Source organism: Furipterus horrens, unplaced genomic scaffold (assembly GCF_987537825.1).
Source record: "Furipterus horrens unplaced genomic scaffold, mFurHor1.1.pri manual_scaffold_7, whole genome shotgun sequence".
Lineage (NCBI taxonomy): Eukaryota > Metazoa > Chordata > Mammalia > Chiroptera > Furipteridae > Furipterus > Furipterus horrens.
The window spans coordinates 139,518,800-139,543,173 of record NW_028327177.1 but is presented as its reverse complement, the minus strand read 5'-3'; the positions used below and the strand labels follow the sequence as shown (position 1 = coordinate 139,543,173).

The following is a 24,374-nucleotide window of genomic DNA, read 5'->3' as shown; positions in this document are numbered from 1 at the left end:
ATCGCGGCTGGAGTTTGCCATGGGCAGGCCGGGGTGGGAAGGGCCCAGCAGGGGGCACAACTGGGCCTCCGTAGAGAAGCCTTCTGCCCAGCCGTTCCTCCCTGGACGGCCCAGGTATTTGCTAGTGAGTGAGTTTAGACTTGCCCAAAGCTTCTCAGCTGAGGGTGGGTCCAGGAACAGGCCTGGGAAAAAGGAAGGGAATGCGCCCTGGCTTGAGTACTTCTGCAGTCGACTGCGCCCTCCTTTAACAGTGGGGGCTAGGTGTGGTATCACCTCCACTTGCGGGTGAGCAAACAAGCGGGTATGTGGTGGGGGTGGCCGGGGTCAGGTTACTTGATTTAGCGAAGGCGCAAATCCAGCCCCAGCCCCAAAGCCCGCGCTCTTCCCGCACAGCCAGAGGCGGGGGCCGGAAGGAGGGGTTGCCTGTTTGGGAGTCCTGGGAGTAGGCTTGGTGGGCAGGACCGGGCGCGGTAGGAGACACTGCGCGCCTAGGAGCTCAGGTAAACAAAGTTGGAGGAGGCCGGCCACGGGAGCCAGGTATCGGAAGGGAAAAGAGGAAGCTCGGGACTTTGCAGGGCGGAGGTGGTGGCTAGCGAACTGGCGGGGCAGGTGATGGGCGCGGGCCCCATCCGATGCTGGCGGGTAGGAAGAGGCCCGAGCGCTCAAGGTACCACCGCACTTGGGGATGCGGAGCGCGTACCCCGCCCCTCCCATCCCAGGAGGGCTCCCAATTCCGGTTCCTCGAGGCGCGCAGGTGAGGCCCGACGGGGGCGGGGCGGGGTGGGGCGGGGCGGCCTGCGAGCGGAGCTCCACTTCGCCCCCCACCTCGCTGCGATCCGCGTTGCCGTGGCTACCTCCGGGGTGCAGCTAGCTCATCTCACAAGGGAGGGGTCGAGTCCCTCGCCCTCGGCAAGTGCGAAGCCCGCGGGGGCTAGAATGCGGGGTCCCAGGCAGCTCGGGGCGCGCGCGCGGCTCTCCCGGCTGCTTCCGGCCTGGCCTGGGCGGCGGGCGGGGGGAGGGCGGCCCGGCGGGCGCGGGGGGAAGGAGCGGAGCCGGCCGGGCCGACGGGCTTTGTCTCCTTTGTTCCCGGCGGTGGCAGCGCCACGGCGGGAGGGGAGGGCAGCGGGCGCAGTTTTCCGCCCCTCGGTCTCCGGGTAACAGCTGCGGCTCCGCCAGACCCACCTCCGAGGGGCGAAGGGGGGCAGCGAGGTCGCCGCGCGCAGATCCCGAGCCCGGGGCGGCCGGCGTCCGCCTCGGCGCGCTCGTCCCGCGGGGCCCGGCCGGGCGGTGAGTGCGGGGCCGGGGCGGTGGGGTCCGGCGCCGCGGCGCGCCCCCCAGGGGAAGGGCCTGAGGCCTGGATGCCGCGGGGCAGGGGCAGCCGGGTGAGTGGTGGGCGGCTTCGATCCTGAGAGTTGGGACCACACTTCTCCGCGCAAATGGAAACTCTGGCGGCTGCGCCTGTAACGCGATTGGGAGACAGAGGAGGTGGAGCTGCTCCTCCGCGCCCCCTCCTCGAAGCGGCCGCCTCAGCCGGAACCGGCCGGCCCCTTCCCCGCCCTCCCAAGACCACTGGTAGGGTCCTTGCCCGCGGCCGGGGAGAGGAGGGCAGAGGGTCGGGGAAGAGCCGATGGGGAGATCGAGGCCCCCCACCCCCACCCCGCCTGTACCAGCAGCCCCTCAGGCTGCCCTCGGTGCAGCCGGTAAATGCGGACAGTGAACCTCCTGCCGCGCATCTCCGGGGGGGCCCCTTCTCGGTACACAGACTGTTCTTGAGCCGTCGTGGGTGCCCAGTAAATGGTGGGCCCTCCCACCCCACATCAACACACAGACAACAGGGCGAGCAATGTGCACGCTGCCTGTCAATGAGTAACTCTCCTTGTCCTGGGTGGACCCTGGGAGCAGCGGGGGTGGAGGGAAGGAAAAGCCGGCTTCCCAGCAATTTCCAGGTGGAAAATGAGGGCTGGGTATGACCCTTCTCCAGATGTGGAAGGGCAGATTTTGTGAGTCCCTTTGGTTGATGAGGACATCCCAGAGGGGCCCAGGAGGTGTTTGCTCTTTGCAGACAGAAAGTAGACAGCTTTGGGGCGCTTCTGCGGAGGTGCAGAGAAAGGGGAGGGGGGCAGAAGAGACCTAAGGACAGGCCCCGGCACAGGCAGCGTTGGGGCTTTGGCTGTGAGCCTGGAGGGGGCCTGAGATCTGTGGAGTGGGCAGGAGATCCTGGCTGTGCAAGTTGGGGACATGAGACCTGGCTCCAAATCCTCCTTTTCAGTCGGCTCTGGCCTGCTCATTAATAAGTGGTGCTCACACCCTGTCTGTTGAGAAGCTAAGTAGCTTAGAGAGCCCCCCATATCTGCTGCTGGCTGGGTTTCATTGGCTATGAAATGGGGGTTCTTATCAGGAGCAGCTGCCCTGTGTTAACCTGCTCTGTCCCAGCCGCTGGGGCCTCTGAACCAAAAGCCACACTCCCTGCCTTCAAAGAGCTTGGCGTCCAGAGTAGGTGGAACCGGGAGAAAAGTGGCCTTGGTTGGTGCCATTCATGGCAGGCATACACCATGTCCTGTCGAGTGGTCAGAGCAGTCCTGTTTCCCGGTGGGCCCAAGGCACACCCACCACTCGAGTGGGCTCAGCAGCTTGGCGGACAGGGAAGGCTGGGGGGGGGGGGCGGTGATGGCTGGGAGCTGAGTTAATTAATGGACTGGAGGGGGAGTGGGCATTCCAGGCGGTGGGAACGGCCTGTGGTGATGTCCGGGGGAGCAAAACAGCCTGCAGTTCAGGCCCACAGGCACGAGGAGCATGTGTGGGAGAGTGCTGGCATGCGGTGGGGGCGGGGGCTGGAGGGGTTCCATCTTGATCACAGGCCCTAGGGTATCCCGGAGACTCCAGGGGGAAGGGATGCGCTTCGTTTCTGATTGAAGATCCTGTGAAGTAGGAGTGACGCAGAACTCGGGGGCCGCTCTGTGGCCCGTGGCAGAGGTGAAGGGGGATAGGAGTGCCCAATGGGGTGGAGAAATGGTCACTGTCCTTTTCCTCCTCCCTACCCGTGGTAGGCAGGGAAGGGCGAGGGGTTCCAGGCCCTATTTCAGGGACTTGAGAAGCCTGGCCTCGGTGGGAAGTAGGAGCTGTTCTGATTCCACCCTTCTTCCTCTGGGCCACCCAGCTGTGATTTTACATGTGAGAGTGTCTTGGTTACTGCCCCTACAGGGCTAGAGAACCTTGGCACACAGAAGGCTCTGAGCAAATGTTTGTAAGCGGATAAGGGAGTGGATGTTGGTGTGACTGTGGACCCTCTGCCCCAGGCACATGCCTGAGCAGGCGGCTGCAGGAGGGGAGAGCCGAAGCCAAGCGCAGGAGGTGGCCTCTGCCCGTCCTCAGGCACACCCTGTCTTCCTGGAGGAAGAAACTTTCTTCCCTCACCTCTTGGAAACAAGGTGGGGGGCTCCTGGGAAGCCTGGCTTTGACACAGCCCTGGGCTTCTGGCTGGGTTCACGACTCTCCTTGCCGCCCCCTTCCCCCCCTCGGTGGCGAACAGAGGCAGCCTTGTTCCAGCTCCCATAGAGTGTCCCTGTTCTCTGCACACTAAAAATGGAAACCCCCAAGCTATTTCGGGAGCAGTGCCCAGCCGGGCAGTGGCCACGGCTCCCACCGGGCTGCTGGACCCTCCTCCGAGTCTTTGGCCCAGCCCTACTCACTCTGGAGTGGCCTTGGGGATGCCCCGTGGCGCCCTCGGCTGGGAGGAGCTGACCTGGCCGAGGGAGGCTCTCCCATAGGCAGGCTGGCAGCTGGGTGGTGGGAGGGGCTGGGCAGCGTGGCCTGGACACAGGCAAGGCGGGGAAGTGTCTCACGGCCTGGGAGGCAAAGCCTGCCCCTAACCTTGGTGCTGCTGGCTGAGGACCACCAGGCCTGGGGAAGATGGTGTTTCCTGGTCCTGCAGGCCTCAGCTGGGGCATGGGAAGGGGGGTCTGGGGAACGCTTGAGGATGGGGGGCACAGCTGGGCATGGTGACTTACTCTAGGATAAGCCCCTTTCCCCACCCTGGGCCCTGGATCTTCTTTGACCTTCTGGAAAGGAAATAGCAAGAGATGGCCTGGCTTCCACAGCCCTCTAGGCCATAGGGCTCGAGCCAGGGACGTGTGCGTGAGTCTGTATGAGGGTGTCTGAATATGTATGTCTTTGCTAGGTGGGTGTGACATGTGCCTGTGTGAAGTGTGTGTTTGTGCGACGTGTGTGTTTCTGTGTGTAAAGAGATTGTCTCTATGCATGTATCTCTGCAGGTGTCTCAGTGTGGGTGGTGAGTCTGTGGTGTATCTGCCTGGGTTCTGCGTGTGCAGATTGTATCTGCGTGCACCTGTGTGTGCGTGCGAGCATCTGGGTGGTAGGTGTGCTTCTTGGTGTGTGTGAGCATGTGTCTGCTACGTACTGGTGGCAGTTTAGGCTAGGACAGCCCCTGGCCTGTGTGGAGGTGTGTACCTGGGTGCCTCGATAGGGTGGAGTTTGGGCAGAGGGCGAGGATGGGAGAGTGCCAGGAAGGGAGAAGGAGGGGCTGCAGTGGGACAGGGCCGTGCTGGGGGCCCGACTGAGCCTGCCAGCCACGGGGCTGCTTCCTGGCTGCCCTTTCCCAGGCCCTGAGGGTGCCTGGTCCTCCTACCCTCCGCCTCCCTGTGTGGGCTCTGGGGAGGCGTCCCCTGTGGAATGTGTTTGGTGGCTGAGGGCCAGGCTGGGCCCAGTTCCCCCAGCAGGCTGGGCCGGGGGCAGGGGCGTCTCTGTGCTGCCTCCATGTGCCCACAGCCCGGCCCCCCGCTTCATGCTCTGCTTTCTCCTCGGCTAGGTGCCTCCTACACAGGTCATGCCGTTGACTCCTGACCCAGCCGGCCCTGCCAGGTGAGCCTGACCTCACACCTAGGCATCTGGGAGGGGTGTGACTCCCAGCTCTGCTGGGGCTCTCCGGGGTTGGGGGCGTCCTGCCTTTAAGGCCTCCTCCTTGGCGGCTGTACCCGCCTTCCTCTCTCTGGCCCTTTGGTTCTGTGCTTCTTACCCTGTGGATTCCTGCCTGAAAGGCCCTTCCTGCAAATCTTGCCCTGCCCTAACCCTCCCTCCTCCTTCTGCCCAGGAAACACAGCTGTGAGGACGGCCCGCCCCCTCCTCTGGGCTCTGTGCTCCTTCCCATCACCTACTTTCTCCTGGCTCTTCCAGGCCCTGGCCCCGGGTGTGGGGAGTTTCCCATGGCTCTGCCCCTTAGTCCCCGACTCTCAGACCCTGTGGTGGGCAACACAGGGCAGTGCAGGGTGAGGGTGGGGCAGGGTCAAGGTCTCCCGACACAATAGTGCTTGCTGGGGATGGGCAGTTCTGAAGTTTCCAGGAAAGATCTCCTGACCCCTTGCTCTAGTATGTGGTCCAGGCTAGCAGGCATCTTGGCAGGGACATAGCCCTGTCCCTCACCTGTGACCCCCTGGTGCTCAGGTGGCCACGTGAGCCCTGCTCTGCCTCTCGCCCTGCCAGGTGACCATGCCTGCCCTTGGCCCAGCTCTTCTCCAGGCGCTGTGGGCTGGGTGGGTGCTCAGCCTCCACCCTCCTCCGCCGGCTGCTTTCACCCCCAATGGCACCCATCTGCAGCACCTGGCCCGGGACCCCACCTCCGGCACCATCTACGTAGGGGCCACCAACTTCCTGTTCCAGCTGAGCCCGGAGCTCCAGCTGGAGACCGCCATGCCCACCGGACCTGTGCTGGACAGTAGGGACTGCCTGCCGCCGGTGGTGCGCGAGGAGTGCCCCCAGGCCCAGCCCACCGACAACCCGAACCAGCTGCTGCTGGTGAGCCCGGGGGCCCTGGTGGTGTGCGGGAGCGCGCACCAGGGGGTCTGCGAGCAGCGGGGCCTCGGGCGGCTCCAGCAGCTGCTGCTCCGGCCGGAGCGGCCTGGGGACACCCAGTATGTGGCCGCCAATGACCCTGAGGTCAGCACCGTGGGGCTGGTGGCCCAGGGCCTGGCTGGGGAGCCCCTCCTGTTTGTGGGGCGGGGGTACACCAGCAGGGGTGTGGGGGGTGGCATCCCTCCCATCACCACCCGGGCCCTGCGGCCGCCGGACCCCCAGGCTGTCTTCTCCTATGAGGAGACAGCCAAGCTGGCTGTGGGTCGCCTCTCCGAGTACAGCCATCACTTTGTAAGCGCCTTTGCGCATGGGGACAGCGCCTACTTCCTGTTCCTGCGGCGGGACCTGCAGGCTCAGTCTCGGGCCTTCCGTGCCTATGTGTCCCGCGTGTGTCTCCGGGACCAGCACTACTACTCCTACGTGGAGCTGCCCCTCGCCTGCCAGGGCGGCCGCTACGGGCTGGTCCAGGCTGCGGCCGTGGTCACGTCCAGAGAGGTGGCCCAGGGGGAGGTGCTCTTTGTGGCCTTCTCCTCGGCCGCTCCCCCCACCGTGGGCCGGCCCCCGTCAGCAGCTGGCGGGGCATCTGGGGCCTCTGCCCTCTGTGCCTTCCGCCTGGACGAGGTGGACCGCCTTGCCAACCTCACGCGTGATGCCTGCTACACCCGGGAGGGCCGCACGGAGGATGGGGATGAGGTGGCCTACATCGAGTATGATGTCAACTCTGACTGTGCACAGCTGCCTGTGGTGAGTCCCAGCGGTCACCCGTCTCAGGCCACTGGCCAGGCATTCACTGCCCAGCTACTGCCTGGGAGTCTCTGGGAAGCTTGGGGTGGTGTGGGGCTGAGCAGGTCAACGAGTGTTACTTCCTGTGTGTCTGGGTGAGGGAGGGGTACCTGCGGTAAGCATGGCATTCAGGGGCACAGAGCTGTCAGGGGTTGGCATGGACTGGACTCTGAAGGGGTGGCATTTGTGTGGGTGCATTGGGATGGTGTTTGGGGTTCTGGGGGATGGGACAGCCACCAGAAGTGGGGCGGGGGGGGAGCGGGACCTGTTGTTTTAGGTTTTTGAACAAGAGGGCAGATGAGGTTGAGACTTGTTTGGCCCTAGCCTCAGGGTGGCTTCAGGAAGGGAAGAAGCTACACCTGGGGGCGGGGGCGGGGCAGTGGCTGAGCCATTGAGAGGTGTCAGGTCCCAGGTGCGAGCTGTAAGAGGCTTTGGAGAAGTGGCCGGGGAGAAGGCCGAGCTTATGCATACACTGGGGGAAGCAGCTCCCAGGCTGGGGATGGGCACGGGCGGGGCCCCAGACAGGTGGGAACCAGAGAAGATGAAGGAGCTGCTGAGACTGCCTTGTGGCAGCTGGAGATAAGCCACCCAGGCAGTGCTAAGGATGCGCCCTGGGAGAGGTTGTCAGGGAGCCTGGGGGCAGGGACGAGACTGTCCCAGGAGGCTCAGCAGAGAGGACAGTTGATCAGGGAGAACTGGCAGAGCACCTGCGGAAGGCACTGGGTTGTCCGGGAGGACGGGGCAGGAGGCTGTCTGGGGTGGGGGTGGGGTGGGGGGTCTTACTGCTGCGTCCTACTACCTGCAGGACACCCTGGATGCCTATCCCTGTGGCTCAGACCACACACCCAGCCCCATGGCCAGCCGTGTGCCCTTGGAAGCCACGCCAGTTCTAGAGTGGCCAGGGGTTCAGCTAACAGCTGTGGCGGTCACCATGGAGGATGGGCACACTGTTGCTTTCCTGGGTGACAGTCAAGGGCAGCTGCACAGGGTGAGTCCACGGGAAGTACTGGGCCCTGCCCCAAGGTCTGGAAGGAACAGGTTTCTGGGGACCCAGCCTGGGCAAAGCTATCCTTATGACCCCTGGGGCTGGGCTATGGGATCATGACATGGCCCGACCCCAGGCTGGGAGAGATGGCCTGGGCTCCTGTTCCTAGGGCTGGGTGCTGTTTAATTGTGATCCCCACCCTTTCTGGTCCCCACTTCCACCCCCAGGCCTGGGTGGTGTGAACTGTACTGCACTGCCTGGGAGGAAAGCTGCCTGTGAATTGCTCCATTGTGGGGAGAGGGAGAACCTTGGGCCTGTGGCCACGGATGTGGGCCCAGACCTTGTGGTGTCTGACCTCAGGTGTACTTGGGCCCGGGAAGTGATGGCCACCCATACTCCACCCAGAGCATCCAGCAGGGGTCTGCGGTGAGCAGGGACCTCACCTTTGACGGGGCCTTCGAGCACCTGTATGTCATGACACAGAGCACAGTGAGTCCTGGGCGAGAGCCGGGGCCAGGCTGCTGGGAGGGGCGCTGGGCCGGGCCGGGGGCCCACATGTGGGCGAGCCACTAGTGTTCGTGTTGCTGGCCTCACGTCCCCTTTGCTGTCACAGCTTCTCAGGGTTCCTGTGGCCTCCTGTGCGCAGCACCTGGACTGCGCATCTTGTCTCGCCCACAGGGATCCGTACTGTGGGTGGTGCGTGCTCCTTGGCAGGTCAGTGCTCCACCGACTCCTGCCCCAGCCCCAGCCCCAGCCTCGCGCCCTCCGTGTTCCTGCGTATTGCCCTGTCCAGGATTCCTGGTCCTTGGCCCTTTGCTCCCAACCCCTGACCTCTGGAGGCCCCCGTCCCCCACGGCACCCTTCACCCTGGGTATCGTTGCCTTGCCAGGGCACACCCTGCCTGCAATCGTGGCGCAGTGGAGAGTGCTGCCCAGGACCCCAGGGCTGTCAGTCTTCCTGCCCCGTGAACTCCCAGTGGCCCTGCGAGGGTCCCAGGTGAAACCCGGTCATTCTTGCCCAGGTGCGGTCGCCGTTCTGAGTGCTCGCGGGGCCGGGGCCCAGAGAGGTGGCTGTGGAGCTTCCAGCCTGAGCCAGGCTGTCTGCGGGTGGCAGTCGTGAACCCTGCCAGCATCAGCCGGGAGGAGAGGCAGGAGGTGGGTGAGCGGAGCAGGCGGGGCCCTGCTGGGGAAGGCGCTGGCGATGGGTCGACACCTTGGATTTTAGTGTCAGGTACCAGACGCCACATGGCCTCATACAAGTCACTCCTCGTGGCGCCTCGAGCTCTCATCTGTCCCTGACCAGGCCTGGGCGTGTTTGTGAAGGCTTGGGGCTGGTGGGGCTGGTGGCCCTGGCGCCTGCCCACATGGGGTGCCCCTTAAGCACAAGCCCTGATGTGCTGCCCAGGGGCTCCAGCAGTGTGTCCTGGCCTCTCTTGGCAGGTCTTCCTGTCGATACCTGACCTGCCACCCCTGTGGCCGGGGGAGTCGTATTCCTGCTACTTCGGGGAATACCAGAGTTCCGCCCTGTTGACCAGTTCTGGTGTGATGTGCACCTCCCCTGACCCTAGTGAGGCCCCAGCGCTGCCCAGAGGAGCTGGTGGGTGAGACGAGGGGCCAGCCCCAGGGCCCGGGAGCCCTTGCTCCGAGGGATGTGGTCTGGGTGAGGTGTGAATTCAAGCCTTTCTCTGAGTCCCTGACTGACCCCCAAGGCCCTAGAGTCCCCATTTTGTGCCCTGTGGACTATGTCCCCTGACCCTGGGTGCCCTTTCCCATTTGGGGTGCCAACCCTACTGTGTGTGGTCTCAGGACATCGGCTTGGGTCTGAGCACCCCTCCCCACTCCTCAGCCCCAGCCCTCTCTTCGCCTTTGCAGACCATGTTTCCGTGAGCGTGGAGCTCAGGTTTGGCGCTGTCACAATCGCCAGAGCTTTTCTCTCCTTCTATGACTGCGCGGCCATCACTGACCTCCACCGGTCTGCACAGTGAGTCCCTCATCCTGTCCCTCAGGCCCGGGGCTGCCCCGCAGTGACCCCTGCCCCATGGCTGTGCTCTGTGCAGGTGCCAGGCCTGCGTGAGCAGCCGCTGGGGGTGCAACTGGTGTGTCTGGCAGCACTTGTGCACACACAAGGCCTCGTGTGACGCCGGGCCCATGGTGGTCAGCCAGCAGGTGAGTGTGACTCTGGGCTGGGCCGGGGGCGGGGTATGGGGCCCCCTGGTAAGAGTTTCTTGGACGGCCCGGGGTCTGTGTGCCTGCCCGCCCACACGAGGCTCTGTCGCGAGCACCTGAGCTGCTGTGTGTGACGACTCAGTGGAGAAGGCTGTCCACCGTCCCGGGAGAGGACGTTTGAAGCCGAGAGGCGGGGGGTCTGGGCCTCGTGCCCCACCTCAGCACAGACGCCCCGGAGCCTGCCCTCCGCTTCTCTCCTCTGGAGAATTAATGGGCCGTTTCTGTTTCTCTTTCCCTTGGTCTCCTTTTCCTCTTAACACGCCCTTTGCCTGCCTGCTGCCCGCCCCTGCCTGCCTGCTGAGTGGCCCCTCCTGTCTTTCCCTGCCTCCCCTTCAGAGCCTGCTTCTTTCCCCTGCCCCTCCTGCAAAAGATGCACCCACCTTCCCACCTGCAGCCCCCAAGGCCACGGTCACCGCTGCTCCTGACACCCTTCCCGTGGAGCCTGCGGCTCCCTCCTCAGCCACAGCTTCAGATGCCCTGCCTGAGGCCAGGCCTTCCCTGCTCAGCCCCGGGGGGCCATGGGCAGGTCCCAGCCCCACACCGGCCTCGCCCTCCACAGGGTCACCCCTCCACGAGGGGCCCCTCCCTCCCAGCCCCCTGGATAGACCTGTAACCACGGTCCCTGCTCTCACTGACTTTGAACCCGCAGCCACACTTGAGGACCTCCTGGCCTCCCACCCAGCACCCTCAGATGCAGTGGCACTGCCCCCTGCCCCCGCATACCCTGGCCCCGAGGCCTCTCCCACCGCGGTGCCCCTGGACCAGCCCCCTAGCACCGCTCCCCGCCACTACTTTCCCAGGGGCCGCTGGCTCCGCGAAGCCTGCTCTGGACTGGCTCATGAAAGAAGGTGGCGAGCTGCCCGAGGCGGACGAGTGGACAGGGGGTGACGCGCCCGCCTTCTCCACTTCCACCCTCCTCTCAGGTGATGGAGACTCGGCTGAGCACGAGGGCCCTCCGGCCCCCCTCATTCTCCTGTCCAGCCTCGACTACCAGTACGACACTCCCGGGCTCTGGGAGCTGGTGAGGCCCAGCCCGGGAAGGAGGCCTCGGGAGGGGATGGGGGCAGGTGCAGCCCCTTGCTCCCCTGCGGTTCTGTGTGGGCAGGGATGGAGGGGCAGGGTTGGGGGCTGCAGCCCTGTGCTGGCCTGGCCCCTGGAGCTCTTATGTGGGAAAAGACCCAGGTGGCAAGGGGAGGTCCACAGCCTGCCTTGCTCTGGGCACCTGCAGGAGAAGGTGAGCGGCGGCGCCAGCTCCTGCCCTTGTGTGGAGAGCGTTCAGGGCTCCACGCTGATACCGGTCCACGTGGAACAAAAAGTACAGCTGCTGGGCAGGAACCTGCGCCTCTTCCAGGTGAGCGTGTCCAGCTTGCAGCTGTCACTATGGCCTCCTAGGCTATTGGCAAACTTTATACAAGCCCTGGGGAGCGGGAGAAGGGCATGGTCCCAGGTCTCAAACCCAACCCAGCGGCTGTGCTGGGGACCCTGCGGGGCTCACCAGGCCCAGCTCCTGAGACGCCCGTGCCCTCTGTGTGCAGGACAGCCCCGGAGACAGTGAGTGTGTGATGGAGCTGGAGGGCCGTGAGCTGGTGGTTGCAGCCCAGGTCGAGTGCGAGCCTCCTCCAGACACCCGGTGCCGTGTCACGTGCCAGCAGCTCCAGGTGCACTTCTTGAGTGCTGGCTCCTGATCCCGGCTGGCTGTGCCACACTCATCCCAGCCCTTGCTAGTTCTGACCCTGTGACCCTGAGGGAGTCTTGGTAGCCCATCTCTGGCCTCTGATCCTGTATCCCATGGAGTCCCTGTATACCCGGCTTTGACTGCTCTCCCAGTGGTCCCACTGGGTCCCTACACTCCAGTTCTGCTTCTGGCCCTGTGTTCTTGAGGGGTCTTGGTAATTTTGACCTCTGACCCTGTGGTCCCGTGGGTTCCCTGCACCCCAACGCGGGCTTCAGTCTTTGTATTCCCACAGTAAGTCATTTTGGGCCTCTCTCTGACCAACCCCTCCCCAGATCTGCTGCCTTCCCCAGCCCCAGACTCTGACCCCCCCCCCCCTCCTGTTCCTCCAGCTCAGCTACGAGACGCCGCAGCCTGAGCTCCGTGTGGGGCTGTTTCTGCGCCGGGCCGGCCGCCTGCGTGTGGACAGTGCCGACGGGCTGCATGGTGAGCTGCCGGGGTGGCCACTGGCTGGTGGCGACAGGGCTCTTCTGGGCCTGCCTCTCACACGCGTCTCTGCCACCCCCAGTGCTGCTCTATGACTGCGCCGTGGGGCACGGAGACTGCAGCCGCTGCCAGACCGCCCTGCCCCGGTACGGCTGTGTGTGGTGCCAGGGAGAGCACTCACGCTGTGTGGCCCGGGAAGCCTGCGGTGGCGCCGAGGCTGTGGCCACCCAGTGCCCTGCCCCCCTCATCCACTCGGTGCGTTGAAACGCTGGCGCGTCACATCCTCACTGCCACCGTTGGAGGAGGGGTGGGCTGCTGTGGGTCTGGGGCCCCGAAGCGGGGAGGCTGGGCCTGTCTCTCCACGCTCCGGGGCTGGCGGGTGGGTGGAGGTGAGCAGCCCCTGTCCCGGATCAGGTGGAGCCGCTGACCGGACCTGTAGACGGAGGGACCCGTGTCACCATCAGGGGCTCCAACCTGGGCCAACACGTGCAGGACGTGCAGGACACGGTCAGGGTGGCTGGACTGCCCTGTGTGGTAGACGCTCAGGAGTACGAGGTCTCCAGCAGGTGAGCTGGGGGACCACCAGGAGCGGGGCGTGTTGGTGGGCTCTGCAGTGGGCTCTCCCGCTCGGGGCTGCCCGCTCGGGGCTCATCTGCCCTCCCCTGTTACTCTTTCCTTGGTTCTGGTCCCAAGGCCACGGTGCTGGGGTCGCAGGCACACACCTGCGGCTTCCTGGCCTGGGCTGTGGTTGGGGAGGGGGGTCATTCCTGGGCCTGGGGCCTAGCGGCTGCCCCAAGCTAACCAGTGGCTCTGCTTCCTGGCTCTGCTTCCTGGCTCTGCCTAGGGGTTCTCCCCTGGGTTTCGGAGTGACCATGGATGTAGGTGCAGTAGCAGGGTCTTTAAGTCCCAGACAGCTGTGCTCGGGGCCTGACCTCCCCCCCGACCCTTCTTCCCCAAGTGCTGTCCTGGGCGGCTCCTCCAGAGCATGGGCTTGTGGCACAGCTGCTGAGCGCCAGGGTCCTTCCCAGGCTCGTGGCTCACAGAGGTTCTGGCTCAGAGGAGCATGGCTGGTGGCATCCCCAAGGAGATAGCCCCGACCGCCAAGTCCCAAAGCTAGCTGAAGGGCAGAGCCTGGCCCAGACCGCCACAGGCCAGATCCTCAGACTCAGCCGTGGAGATCGGGGTCTGAGGGCCCATCTTAGGGCCAGGGAGCCTGCGTGTTAAACAAGACTTTGCTAGAGTGTGTGGTTTTTCCCCTAAGTGTGTTATGACTGAGAACTTGAGATGACTGTCTAGACTGTTAATGATTCTAGAACCAAGAGACTAAAGTGATTGAGAAAGTGATTAAAATATATTCTGGCTGAAGCCTCTGCTGGGTAGTTTACACATCGCTTGTTCTGCTTTCTCAGTGACCGTGACAATGACACGGAGTTAAGCCACGACAGGCTTCACATTGTGGGAGTTAACTTGCCTCAAGCTTCTGTTTTCTGGCGATGGCCCAGCAATTTCTCAGATGACTCACTTTTGGTTCACCCCTGTCCCCAGACCTGACAGAGGCTCTCAGGGACTTTTATCCATGAGGAAATCGGATTTCCACCACTTTGCAAGCGTGGGGCACACCCGTGGGGGTGGGGGGGCAGTTAGCCAGCCCACCCCTGCAGCCAGTGCACCCCCACAGTCAGCTGGATGGAGCTTCTTTGTAAATTTGTGCTACATCCAGAAATTCTTTCTTGTTACGGGGCTCGGGTTTGCTTGAATGATTGAATCCATGAGTTCTAATTCTCAGGTGCCAGAGCCCCCTATGTGCCGTAAGGGGTCCCTCCAAAGTGAAAGGACTTCTGTCAGCCTTGTGGAGGGTGGCGAGTGGGGAGACCACCTGCCTGAGTGGGGCAGGGAGGGGCAGCCTGGTCTGTTGGAGGGGCCCGTGGTGCGACCTGGCACCCCAGCCTGTCCTGTGCCCACAGCCTTGTGTGTATCACTGAGGCCAGCGGGAAGGAGGTGGCTGGCGTCGTGACAGTGGAGGTGCCAGGAAGAGGACGTGGTGTCTCGGAGCATGACTTTGCCTACCAGGTACCTGACTGCTGAGCCCTCCCAGCGCCAGTGGGCCACCGCCCCTGGTGGCCCTCCTCGCCCATCTGGTTTCACCTTCCTGGGCTCCCCACCCCGGCGTCTCTCTGTCTGCCTCAGGCGCCTCCACCTCTCTGGTTCTGGCCTGGTGCCTGTCTAACCCCGTCCCCTTCCCACAGGACCCAACGGTGCATTCCATCTTCCCCTCACGGGGCCCCGGAGCTGGGGGCACCCGCCTCACGCTGCACGGCTCCAAGCTCCTGACTGGGCGGCTGGAGGACATCCGAGTGGTAGTTGGAGACCAGCCTTGTCACCTGTGAGGGCTGCTTCCTCATTCTGCAGACATCTATGCACTCCGGGGAGAAGGTGGGGGGTGGACGCTCAGGAGAACAGAGGGGGAGAGGGCCAAGTCTGCTGCATCAGAAAGTGGCCAGACCCTCCCAACGCTGGGGCTGTTGTGGGAGTGCTGGGTCCCCCATGGAGATGGCAGTCACACGGAAGGGAAGTGAGCCGAGGCCCGAGTGGGTCACGTGTCCTGGAGCCATCCTCCCCTCCTGCCCGTGCCCGCTCGGGCAGCCTGGCCTGCCTTCCACTCCTGCCTCCCTTCCTAGGCTGCAGGGGCAGCAGGCGGAGCAGCTGCGCTGTGAGACCAGCCCGCACCCCACGCCTGCCGTGCTCCCCGTGGCTGTGTGGTTTGGGGCGACTGAGCGGAAGCTTCAGCACAGCCAGTTCATGTACACAGCGGACCCTAACATCACCTCTGTCAGCCCCACCAAGAGCTTCCTCAGGTGCCGGGCCTAGGGCGTGGGTGCGTGGCCTGTGGCAGGGAGGTCTTTGCAGGTCCGCACCTGCGGGATGAGCGGGGCTCACATGGGGGCTGTGGTTCCCACGCTGCTGGAGGGGAGGGGGCACCCACATGGCTTGGGGCCGGGGTGGAGGTAACCCATCGGGGACTGGGTGTGCTTGAAAGCCTGGTTCTCCACCCCATGAGTGGCTCGTGGGCCATGTTGCAGTGGCGGACGTGAGCTGCGGGTCCGTGGCCAGAATCTGGACGTGGTACAGACACCAAGAATCCGAGTGACTCTGGCGCCAAGAGCCGTGCAGCCGGGCCAGGGCCTGGGGCAGAGGCGCCACGTGATCCCGGAAACTGCGTGCCCCCCTGGAGCCTCCTGTGGCCGCCATCACGTAGGACACGCGTGGGCACCCCTGGACTGGGCTGGGCTCGCCTCCACCCACCTCACCCCACCCTGGGGACAGCCGTGGGTGGGGGGGTACCACCTTTGGGGACCCTGTTGCCGCAGGCCCCGCCCCTGACCGTCCCGGCCGTCCCTCCCACCGCCCAGTTTGAGGAGCCCTGCCACGTGAACTCCTCCCAGCTCATCACATGCCGCACGCCTGCCCTCCCGCGCCTGCCCGAGGAACCCGGGGTCCGGGTGGAATTTATCCTTGACAGCCTGGTCTTCGACTTCGCCGCACTGAGCCCTACACCCTTCTCCTATGAGGCTGACCCCACGCTGCAGCCCCTCAGCCCTGAGGACGCCAGCATGCCGTTCCGGCACAAGCCCGGGAGTGTGCTCTCTGTGGAGGTACTGCCTCTGCTTGGACATGGCGGTGCCCGAGCCCCGGCACTTGGCTGGATAGCATTGCCGTGTGTGCGTGATGGAGGGGGCGTGGCTGCAGAGCAGGGGCCAGTGGACACACCTGGCGCCACACCCGTCCTGTGGCGAGGGCTGAGGGCACCAGTAGTGGGACGCCTAGCCTGATGCACCTGGCAGGCCGGGCTCTGGTGGCCTGGGTCCTGGCATACTCCATGGCAGGTGACCGAATGCAACATGTAAATGGCTTGGCACACACAGTAGGTGGGTGGCGTGGCACCCAGTAGGTGCCTAGGCTGAGGCCTGTCTGAGAGCCTGACTCCCGCACACACTTGGCATGTGTTCTGACACACAGTAGGTGGGCATTCTGAAATGCCACAGGTAGACAACCCATCATCACCAACCTGGTGGGGCCAGCAGACGTAGGGGCTCTAGCTTTGTTAGGTAACTGGGCAGAATTTGGGACAACCTTATAGTCTTTAAAGCTCTAGAGGAGTGAAGACTTGAGAAAGAAATATGGGGAAGGGCAGAGAAAGGCTGGGCTGGGGGTTGGCAGCTTGGAAGACATCCATGGGACTCACCCCACATACAGGGAGGGGAACAGGTGCTGAGATAGGATCTGAGTGACCCCTAGGTCATCCCTTCAGGGAAGAGTTCTGAGTGATTGGTCAGTGACCTTGTGTTCCAGGGGGAGAATTTGGACCTTGCAATGTCCAAGGAGGAGGTTGTGGCCATGATAGGGAATGGCCCCTGTGTGGTGAAGACGCTGACCCGGCACCACCTGTACTGTGAGCCCCCAGCGGAGCAGCCCCTGCCCCTCCGGGAGGCACCTGACGCTCTGCCTGAGTTCACGGTCAGTAGGCAGTCCCTGGGCTGGGCCAGGCTTTGGGCGTGTGCTGAGGCCTTACTCACAGGTGGCTTCCCCATGCAGGTGCAGATGGGGAACCTGCGCTTCTCCCTGGGCCACGTGCAATATGATGGCGAGAGTCCCGTGGCTTTTCCCATGGCAGCCCAGGTGGGCTTGGGGGTGGGCACCTCTGTTCTGGCTCTGGCAGTCATCATCATTGTCCTCATATACAGGTAGGTGCCTCCCGCTGTGGCTGGGTTGGGAAGGGGCAGACTAGATCAGGGGTCAACAAACTTCTGTAAAGGGCCAGAGAGTATATATTTTAGGCTTTGTGGGCCAGGTGGTCTCCGTTGCAACTGCTCAGCTCTTCCATTAGAGCGCAAAAGCAGCCACAAACAATATGTATACACATGAGCGTGGCTCTGTTCCAATAAATCTTTATTTACAAAAGCAGGCCACTGGAGTATTTGGCCTGGTTATGGTTTGCTGATCCCTGGGCTATAATGTGCTGGGCTACACAGGACATGGGTGGGTATGACTTGCCTGGGATGGGACAGGCTTAAATTATTCTGGGCCAGACCTTAGCTTGGCTGGGCATGGCCGGGTTAGACTGCCGGCCTAGGCAGGCCTGAGCCACGGGGCACCAGCAGAGGCTCTGGCCTCCTCCAGCCTTGCCCGTACCGACCTTGGTGCTGAGCAGGAGGAAGAGCAAGCAGGCTCTGAGGGACTACAAGAAGGTCCAGATCCAGCTGGAGAATCTGGAGAGCAGTGTGCGGGACCGCTGCAAGAAGGAGTTCACTGGTGAGGCTGCAGAGAAGGGTCCCCCGGCCCCCCAGCCTCTCCCAGCACATGGGCCGGGCACCCATACCTGGCCTCTTCCTCTCAACAGACCTTATGACGGAGATGACAGATCTCACCAGTGACCTTCTGGGCAGTGGCATCCCCTTCCTTGACTATAAGGTGTATGCTGAGAGGGTCTTCTTCCCTGGGCACCAGGAGTCACCCTTGCACCGGGACTTGGGTGTGCCTGAGAGCAGGCGTCCGACTGTGGAACAAGGGCTGGGGCAGCTCTCCAACCTGCTCAACAGCAAGCTCTTCCTCACCAAGGTGCCAGCCCCGCCCAGGCCCCGCCCACACCTGGTCCGCCCTGGCCCTGCCCACAGCCGGCCCCGCCCCTCCATCCCTGGGTTTCGGAATCAGCCCCTCCCTCCCTCCCACCCATCCCCTCTCCCTGACGCCAGTTCATCCACACCCTGGAGAGCCAGCGCACCTTCTCGGCTCGGGACCGCGCCTACGTGGCATCCCTGCTCACGGTGGCGCTGCATGGGAAGCTGGAGTACTTCACAGACATCCTCCGCACCCTGCTCAGTGACCTGGTGGCCCAATATGTGGCCAAGAACCCCAAGCTGATGCTGCGCAGGTGTGTGCAGGCGTTGGAAGCGGTGGGGGCCGGGTGGCTTTGGACACCGGGGCCAGGAGCTGAGTCCGCACCTCCAGGGCCCCACCTGCTGACCTCCCGTCCCTGTCATCCCAGGACGGAGACCGTGGTGGAGAAGCTGCTCACCAACTGGATGTCCATCTGCCTCTACACTTTCGTCAGGGTGAGTGAGGTGGAGGTGGTAGGGGCTCCTCCACAGGAGGGGCAGGCTCCACACCATGCGGCCCCTGACCCCCACGCAGCCGGTGCATGCCTGCCCACCATGTCCTCAGTCACCTTAAGTCCTCCACATCCTGCCCCCTTCCCCAGCATGGGCCGTGTCCCAGACACTTCTGCCCCTTCCCTGTCACCTGCCCCAGGGGCTCTAACTGCCTGCCACTCCCCCAGGATGCGGTAGGGGAACCTCTGTACATGCTCTTCCGTGGAATTAAGCATCAAGTAGACAAGGGGCCAGTCGACAGCGTGACCGGCAAAGCCAAATACACGCTGAATGACAACCGCCTTCTCAGAGAGGACGTGGAGTACCGTCCCTTGGTGAGCTAGCATGTGTGTGCACGCGTGTGTGCGTGCTGGAGTGTCAGCCTCAGGGGTGGGGAGGGTGAGCACGCGTGATTGTGGGTGTCTACCTGTGTCTTAAGGATAGAGCCAGCTGGACCTTTGGGAGAGCTCTGGACATGAACTTAGCAGGATAGAAACTTAAGGGCCTCAGAGGGCCCCCAGGCTTGGGATGGGGTCAAAGTGGCCACAGCCAGGGTCTGGAGAGCAGCCATCTGAGTCCTTGCTGTACCAGGGCCTGAGTGTTTGCCTGGCCAATCTCATGGTCCTACCAAGGGTGTGATGTGCCCACAAGGCTGGCGGCCACCCTGGCAAACATGCCCATCATGTCCCTGTGGGTTTGCTTTCCCCTTAGTGACCCATCTGGAGTTCCTTTGGGAAAATCCCATTCAGGTTTTGCCAAACCTGGTCGTCTGTTAGGATAGGGGGGCACTTCCCTTGGGCGTCTCCGCCTGACCAACTGAGCCAGGAGCCTGGGGACCTGACTTGGGCTCACTCACTTTTTCTACCATTCACCCCACAGATAGTTACTAGGGCACTGTGCTAGGTGCCTGGGCCGCAGTGGAGGGAGTGCTGATGGCTTTTCCATGGGTTGTCCCTGTCCTTGGCCTTGCGTCGTGGTCATCCCAGGTGTGGCCTGAGCCCTGACTGCGCCCATGTGTCCTGTGTAGACCTTGAATGCGCTGTTGGCTGTGGGACCTGGGGCGGCAGCGGCCCAGGGCGTGCCTGTGAAGGTCCTGGACTGTGACACCATCTCCCAGGCCAAGGAGAAGATGCTGGACCAGCTCTATAAAGGCGTGCCTCTTGCCCAGCGGCCGGACCCCCGCACCTTGGATGTCGGTGAGGGTGGAGGGGAAGGGTGGCAGGGGCACCGGAGCCGGAGTTGGGCTGGGCTGGCCCTGGACCTGCTCTGCAGGATGGGATGTCGTGATGAGGGGCAGAGCTGGGCTGTGTAGGGACAGCCTCGCACCTGGTGGTGGGGGGACCTGTCCCTGGTCTTTGGAGAGACTTGGTGGGGCTGCCCCTGATGGAGGGGCACGTGGCCCCATGGAGGAATAAACAGGTTCCACCATGGAAGGGGTGTCCTGGGAACCCTGGACCAAGTCCCACCTTGCCCTTGCAGAGTGGCGGTCTGGGGTGGCCGGACATCTCATTCTTTCTGACGAGGATGTGACTTCTGAGGTCCAGGGTCTGTGGAGGAGACTGAATACCCTGCAGCATTACAAGGTGGGAGGGCTGGGAGCTGGAGGAGGGGCATGGGGGGCTGCTGCTGGAGGAGGGGTCACCAGCTGTGGTCAGCAGGTCCCAGACGGAGCAACTGTGGCCCTGGTCCCCTGCCTCACCAAGCATGCTCTTCGGGAAAACCAGGATTATGTCCCTGGAGAGAGTGAGTATCCCCCACCTCCATCAAGCCTCTGCCCTTGCTTTGGCCCCGTAATGGAGAAGGAACCCTGGGCCTCAGGGTGGGCTTGTATCTACTCCCCTTCTGCCCAGAGAAGCCCTCCCTAGGTGCTCCCACTCTAGGACTCGGCAGAACCCTGGGACTCAAAGGAAGGAGCACCCGAAGAGGTGGTGACGAGCAGTCGGGTCTTGGCACAGGGACCCCAATGCTGGAGGATGTGGATGAGGGGGGCATCCGGCCCTGGCACCTGGTGAAGCCAAGCGAGGAGCCAGAGCCACCCAGGCCGAGGAGGGGCAGCCTTCGGGGCGGGGAGCGTGAGCGCGCCAAGGCCATCCCGGAGATCTACCTGACCCGCCTGCTGTCCATGAAGGTGGGGGCGGGGGCAGAGGTGGGGGCAGGGCTGGGGGACAGCGGCCACTCATGGGATTTGGGGGTGGATTGGGGCTCCCACAGGGGCTGGGCCGGGCCCGAGGTCCCCTTGCTGACCACACCTCTGTGCTCCCCGTCCCCCGCAGGGCACCCTGCAGAAGTTTGTGGATGACCTGTTCCAGGTGATCCTCAGCACCAGCCGCCCCGTGCCGCTGGCTGTTAAGTACTTCTTTGATCTGCTGGACGAGCAGGCCCAGCAGCACGGCATCTCCGACCAGGACACCGTCCACATCTGGAAGACCAACAGGTGTGGGCGGGGCCCAGCGGGCCAGGGGTGCGGGGTCCCCGCTCCGCCCCAGAGCGCACTCACCAGCCGTGCCTGCCCTGCCCGCAGCTTGCCGCTGAGGTTCTGGATCAATATCATCAAAAACCCTCAGTTTGTGTTCGACGTGCAGACATCTGATAACATGGACGCGGTGCTCCTGGTCATCGCGCAGACCTTCATGGACGCCTGCACCCTGGCTGACCACAAGCTGGGCCGGGTGAGCGGGGGGAAGGGGACGGGGTGCAGCGCCCGCAGAGGTCGTGGGTGGGGCGGGGCCGCGTGGGCCAGGGGGTGCTGCGCCGTCCATGCACACAGGGTCCCGGCTTTCCCGAGAATGTCGAGGAGCAGGGCCGGGGCAGGTCTTTGCTTCCAGGCCCTGGCCAGGCTCTGCCCCTGGGCTCCCTGGCAGGTGGCAGTGCCTTCGTCTTCAAGGATGAGCAAGGGCAGGGGGTGCTGTGTGCGGGGTCACAGGGCTAAGACATGGGGGTGACAGGAGGCCAGGCCGCTAGGAGAGGGCTTACCCTGAGGGGGCGATGGGAGCCACGGGGAATGGGTTGGGGGGCGGGGGTGCCAGTCCTGAGAGTTAGGCTAAGCCTTCTGGCAATTAGAGAGACTTGCTTGAAATCCCAGCTCAGCCACTGAGGAGTGAGTTGCCCTGGGCAATTGACTTCATTTCCTGGGTCAGTTTTCTGATTTTTAAAATGATTACATAGGGAACAGACAGCACATGGGAAGCAGCAAGGGCCACACATAGCACTGCGCCTCCTGCCCCATCAGCCGATTCCCTGCTGGGGCTGGGCGCTGGGAACCTGAGCTGAGCAGTGACCTTAGAGTAAATCGGGGCGAAGTTCAGGGGGACAGCAGAGTCTGGCTTCTGTGGAAGGGAGGGAGCGGAGGAGGTCCTTGCGGAAGGAAATGGGCCAGGGTGACCAGCCATCCCGTTGCTGGGGCCTGAGGGGCATTCCTGGGACCTGGGACATATGAAACTGAAGCAGTGCTGTGAAAGTCGGGACAGTTGGTCACGCTCACAGGGGCTCATCCTTCCCCTTCCATGACTTGCCTGCCGGCACCCAGGACTCCCCCATCAACAAACTTCTGTATGCTCGGGACATCCCCCGTTACAAACAGATGGTGGAAAGGTACAAGGGCAGGCGAAGGGTCTGGAGGGGGCAGGGGTGGACAGATGGGCCCACGGTGGCCCTGGTGGGGTGAGGAGTGGGTTTGTTTTCCCAGCAGTTGCTGGCCCCTTGCTCTCTGGCAGGTACTACGCAGACATCAGACAGACCGTCCCTGCCAGTGATCAAGAGATGAACTCCATCCTGGCAGAGCTGTCCCGGGTACGGCCTCCCTCCTGCCACAAGGCTCCAGCCCCTGTCACACTGGAGTTCTCGGGTCCTCAGCAGGATGTTCCCGCTGCCTCTTTAAAAGAGCAGGGCTCCCAGTGTTGCACCAGAAAGCAGCAGGGTCTTGTCCCGGCAGCTGCCACCTCCCCTGACTCGGCCAGGTGCTGGGTGGGATGCCTGTAGCTCTTGGTGGGCTCTGGACGACAGCCCCAGGGCAGCGAGGTTGCTGGGGTTCAGCCTGGCGCTGCCTGGCTTGGCCCGCCAATGTTGCCTAGCGCTCTGCTCCCCTGGGTGGTGTGGGAGCCCCAAACTTCAACCCAGGAACTTATAAACTGTGCCTGAAATGATGACAATCTCAACCGCAGTAATAACAGCAGCTATGATTTGGGGGTGTTTCTGTGTAACTTGGGCTGCTTTGTTTATCTTATTGTATCCCTGTAAGAGGCAAGGTGATTTCAACTCCATTGTCCTGAGGGGTCCCTGTGGAGCAGCTGAGGGAGGCCTCAGGAGGGGTTGGGGGGAGAGCACAGCAGCACCTTCTCTGCTCAGCTCTGCAGTCCCCTGGCATGACCCAGGGTCTCAGCTGGAGCCCCGAGGGGGAGAGAGGCAGACCCTGGGGAACCCCAGACCCTGCTGAAACAGCAGATCTGGAGTCTCCACCAAGGCGGCCCTCTGCCCCATCCCGTGCCCAGCTGAGCGTGCCTGGCATGGGGTCCTCAGTCTGTAGAGGGACTCTGCTTCCCGCTGCAGGGCTCGTCCCTCCCTCCACCCCCCAGGTCCCCTGCTCCTCCTCGGCTAGCTGGTGGCACCCTCATCCTTGTCTCCTTTCTGTCTTCCCTAGAACTGCTCCGGAGACCTCGGGGCACGAGTGGCCTTGCATGAACTCTACAAGTATATCAACAAATACTACGACCAGGTGGGTAGCACCTGCCTGGGGACTGAGGAGATGGATGTGGGAGGGCGCTGGGGTCCTCACAGGGGGCCCTCAGATCCCCCCTCACTGGGCACAGACTAGGGGAAGGGCTGGGTCCTGTGTTTGGGACACACTCTTCAGACACGCTCCATGGTGTTGGCTGTGCTCTTTCCTGTCCCCACCCCGTGCCCGAGCTCCGCAGCAGGGCTCGCAGGCGTGATGGTGGCGGTGGCGGTGGCGGTGGGCGGCTGGGGATCTACCAGGGCCTGTAGATGGTATGTAGGATGTGCTGGGAGGGACAGACAGCTGCCATCTCTGCCCTGACCTTGCCCTTGCTCAGATCCTTACCTGACTCCACGGGAGGCAGTGTGCAGCGCACGGTCACCCCTGTGGGGTGGTCCCGGGTGGGCTGCTTGGGCTAGCAGCGAGGAGGGTCTAGGCACGGGGCCAGGGGTGAGTAAGGTCACAACGGAGTCATCTTTCTGGGGGATTCTTGGTCTGGGCACCCAGCAGCCAGCCGACTGAGTTGTGTGCCAAAATTGTCCACCCAGATTTCTGTGTGGCCCCAGGAGTGTGGCCATTGCTGTTCAGAGATCAGGAGCCTGCCTTGTGTTCCAGGCCTGGAGTGAGACAGTCTTTTAACAAAGGAGTGATGCCCGGTGTGAAGTCCGGGCACTTTCTCCGAGTGGTGGGGGCCCCGGTGTGGGGGAGGCAGGAGACAGCAGGCAGGCCCCTCTCGGCCCCCGCTGCTCCTTCTGTGGCTGCCCCATTTGAAGTGATGTAGTTGTTCATGTCGGTCAGCATCTGTCTCCCCACCTGTGAGCCCCATGAGGGCAGGATCCCATCTGTCATCGTTGGGTCCCTGCTCCTAGCCCTGGCACATAGGAATTTAGGAAATGCTTGTTACCTGGTGGGGGGGCTGTAACAGGGCTTCTAGGGTGTTTGTGGGGAGAAGGTCAGCATGGCGGGAGGGGCTGGCCTCCACTGAGAGCGACTTTCCCTGGGGAAAGTGTCTGTCCGTGACCTTCAGGGTGAGGTCCTTCAGTCCCCACCTCACTGATCTTTAAAAGCCCTCAGCAGCGACTTTGTAGAGTCTTCCCTCCCACTGATGAGACCCTGAGGTCACACAGGAAGTAGTGAGGTCCCCCAAGTTGTGCCCCAGTTTCTGAGGAGGCTGTTGAAGTCTGCTGCAAAGGCCACCATGCGAGCCGGAGGGGTTCCCTGACGGGGTCGTCTCTGCATTTCGTTCAGATCATCACCGCTCTGGAGGAAGATGGCACGGCCCAGAAGATGCAGCTGGGCTACCGGCTGCAGCAGATCGCCGCGGCCGTGGAAAACAAGGTCACGGACCTGTAGGCACCCGGCCAGCCCTGCTGTTGCCTCAGCCCCGCCGGGGCAGCCCTGGAGCCTGGAGGGAGAAACCACCTTCTTAGATGCCTGTAGTGCCCGACAAGCGGAGTTAGTGGAAGGCGGCCCCGGTCTCCTGGTGGTTCTGGCCTGGGCC

The 24,374-nt window shown here is 63.3% G+C and overlaps 1 protein-coding gene across 1 annotated transcript; it reads left to right on the top strand.

Moving 5' to 3' along the window:
- The first annotated feature begins 811 nt into the window (after nucleotides 1-811).
- PLXNB1 (plexin B1) lies at nucleotides 812-24,374 on the top strand. Its single transcript, XM_090284666.1, is given in 39 exon segments — nucleotides 812-909; nucleotides 4,826-4,878; nucleotides 5,497-6,609; nucleotides 7,454-7,636; nucleotides 7,994-8,122; nucleotides 8,247-8,347; nucleotides 8,655-8,787; nucleotides 9,073-9,229; nucleotides 9,505-9,613; nucleotides 9,690-9,798; nucleotides 10,195-10,635; nucleotides 10,637-10,879; nucleotides 11,087-11,209; nucleotides 11,394-11,516; nucleotides 11,923-12,016; nucleotides 12,099-12,271; nucleotides 12,431-12,582; nucleotides 13,981-14,086; nucleotides 14,263-14,399; nucleotides 14,695-14,871; nucleotides 15,097-15,268; nucleotides 15,427-15,669; nucleotides 16,367-16,531; nucleotides 16,610-16,758; nucleotides 17,226-17,326; nucleotides 17,415-17,632; nucleotides 17,767-17,945; nucleotides 18,060-18,126; nucleotides 18,351-18,497; nucleotides 19,190-19,358; nucleotides 19,642-19,745; nucleotides 19,821-19,905; nucleotides 20,118-20,290; nucleotides 20,436-20,596; nucleotides 20,684-20,831; nucleotides 21,689-21,753; nucleotides 21,876-21,951; nucleotides 22,799-22,873; nucleotides 24,122-24,374. Coding segments are annotated over 37 exon segments (6,399 nt in total). The 5' UTR covers nucleotides 812-909; nucleotides 4,826-4,878; nucleotides 5,497-5,502; the 3' UTR covers nucleotides 24,227-24,374.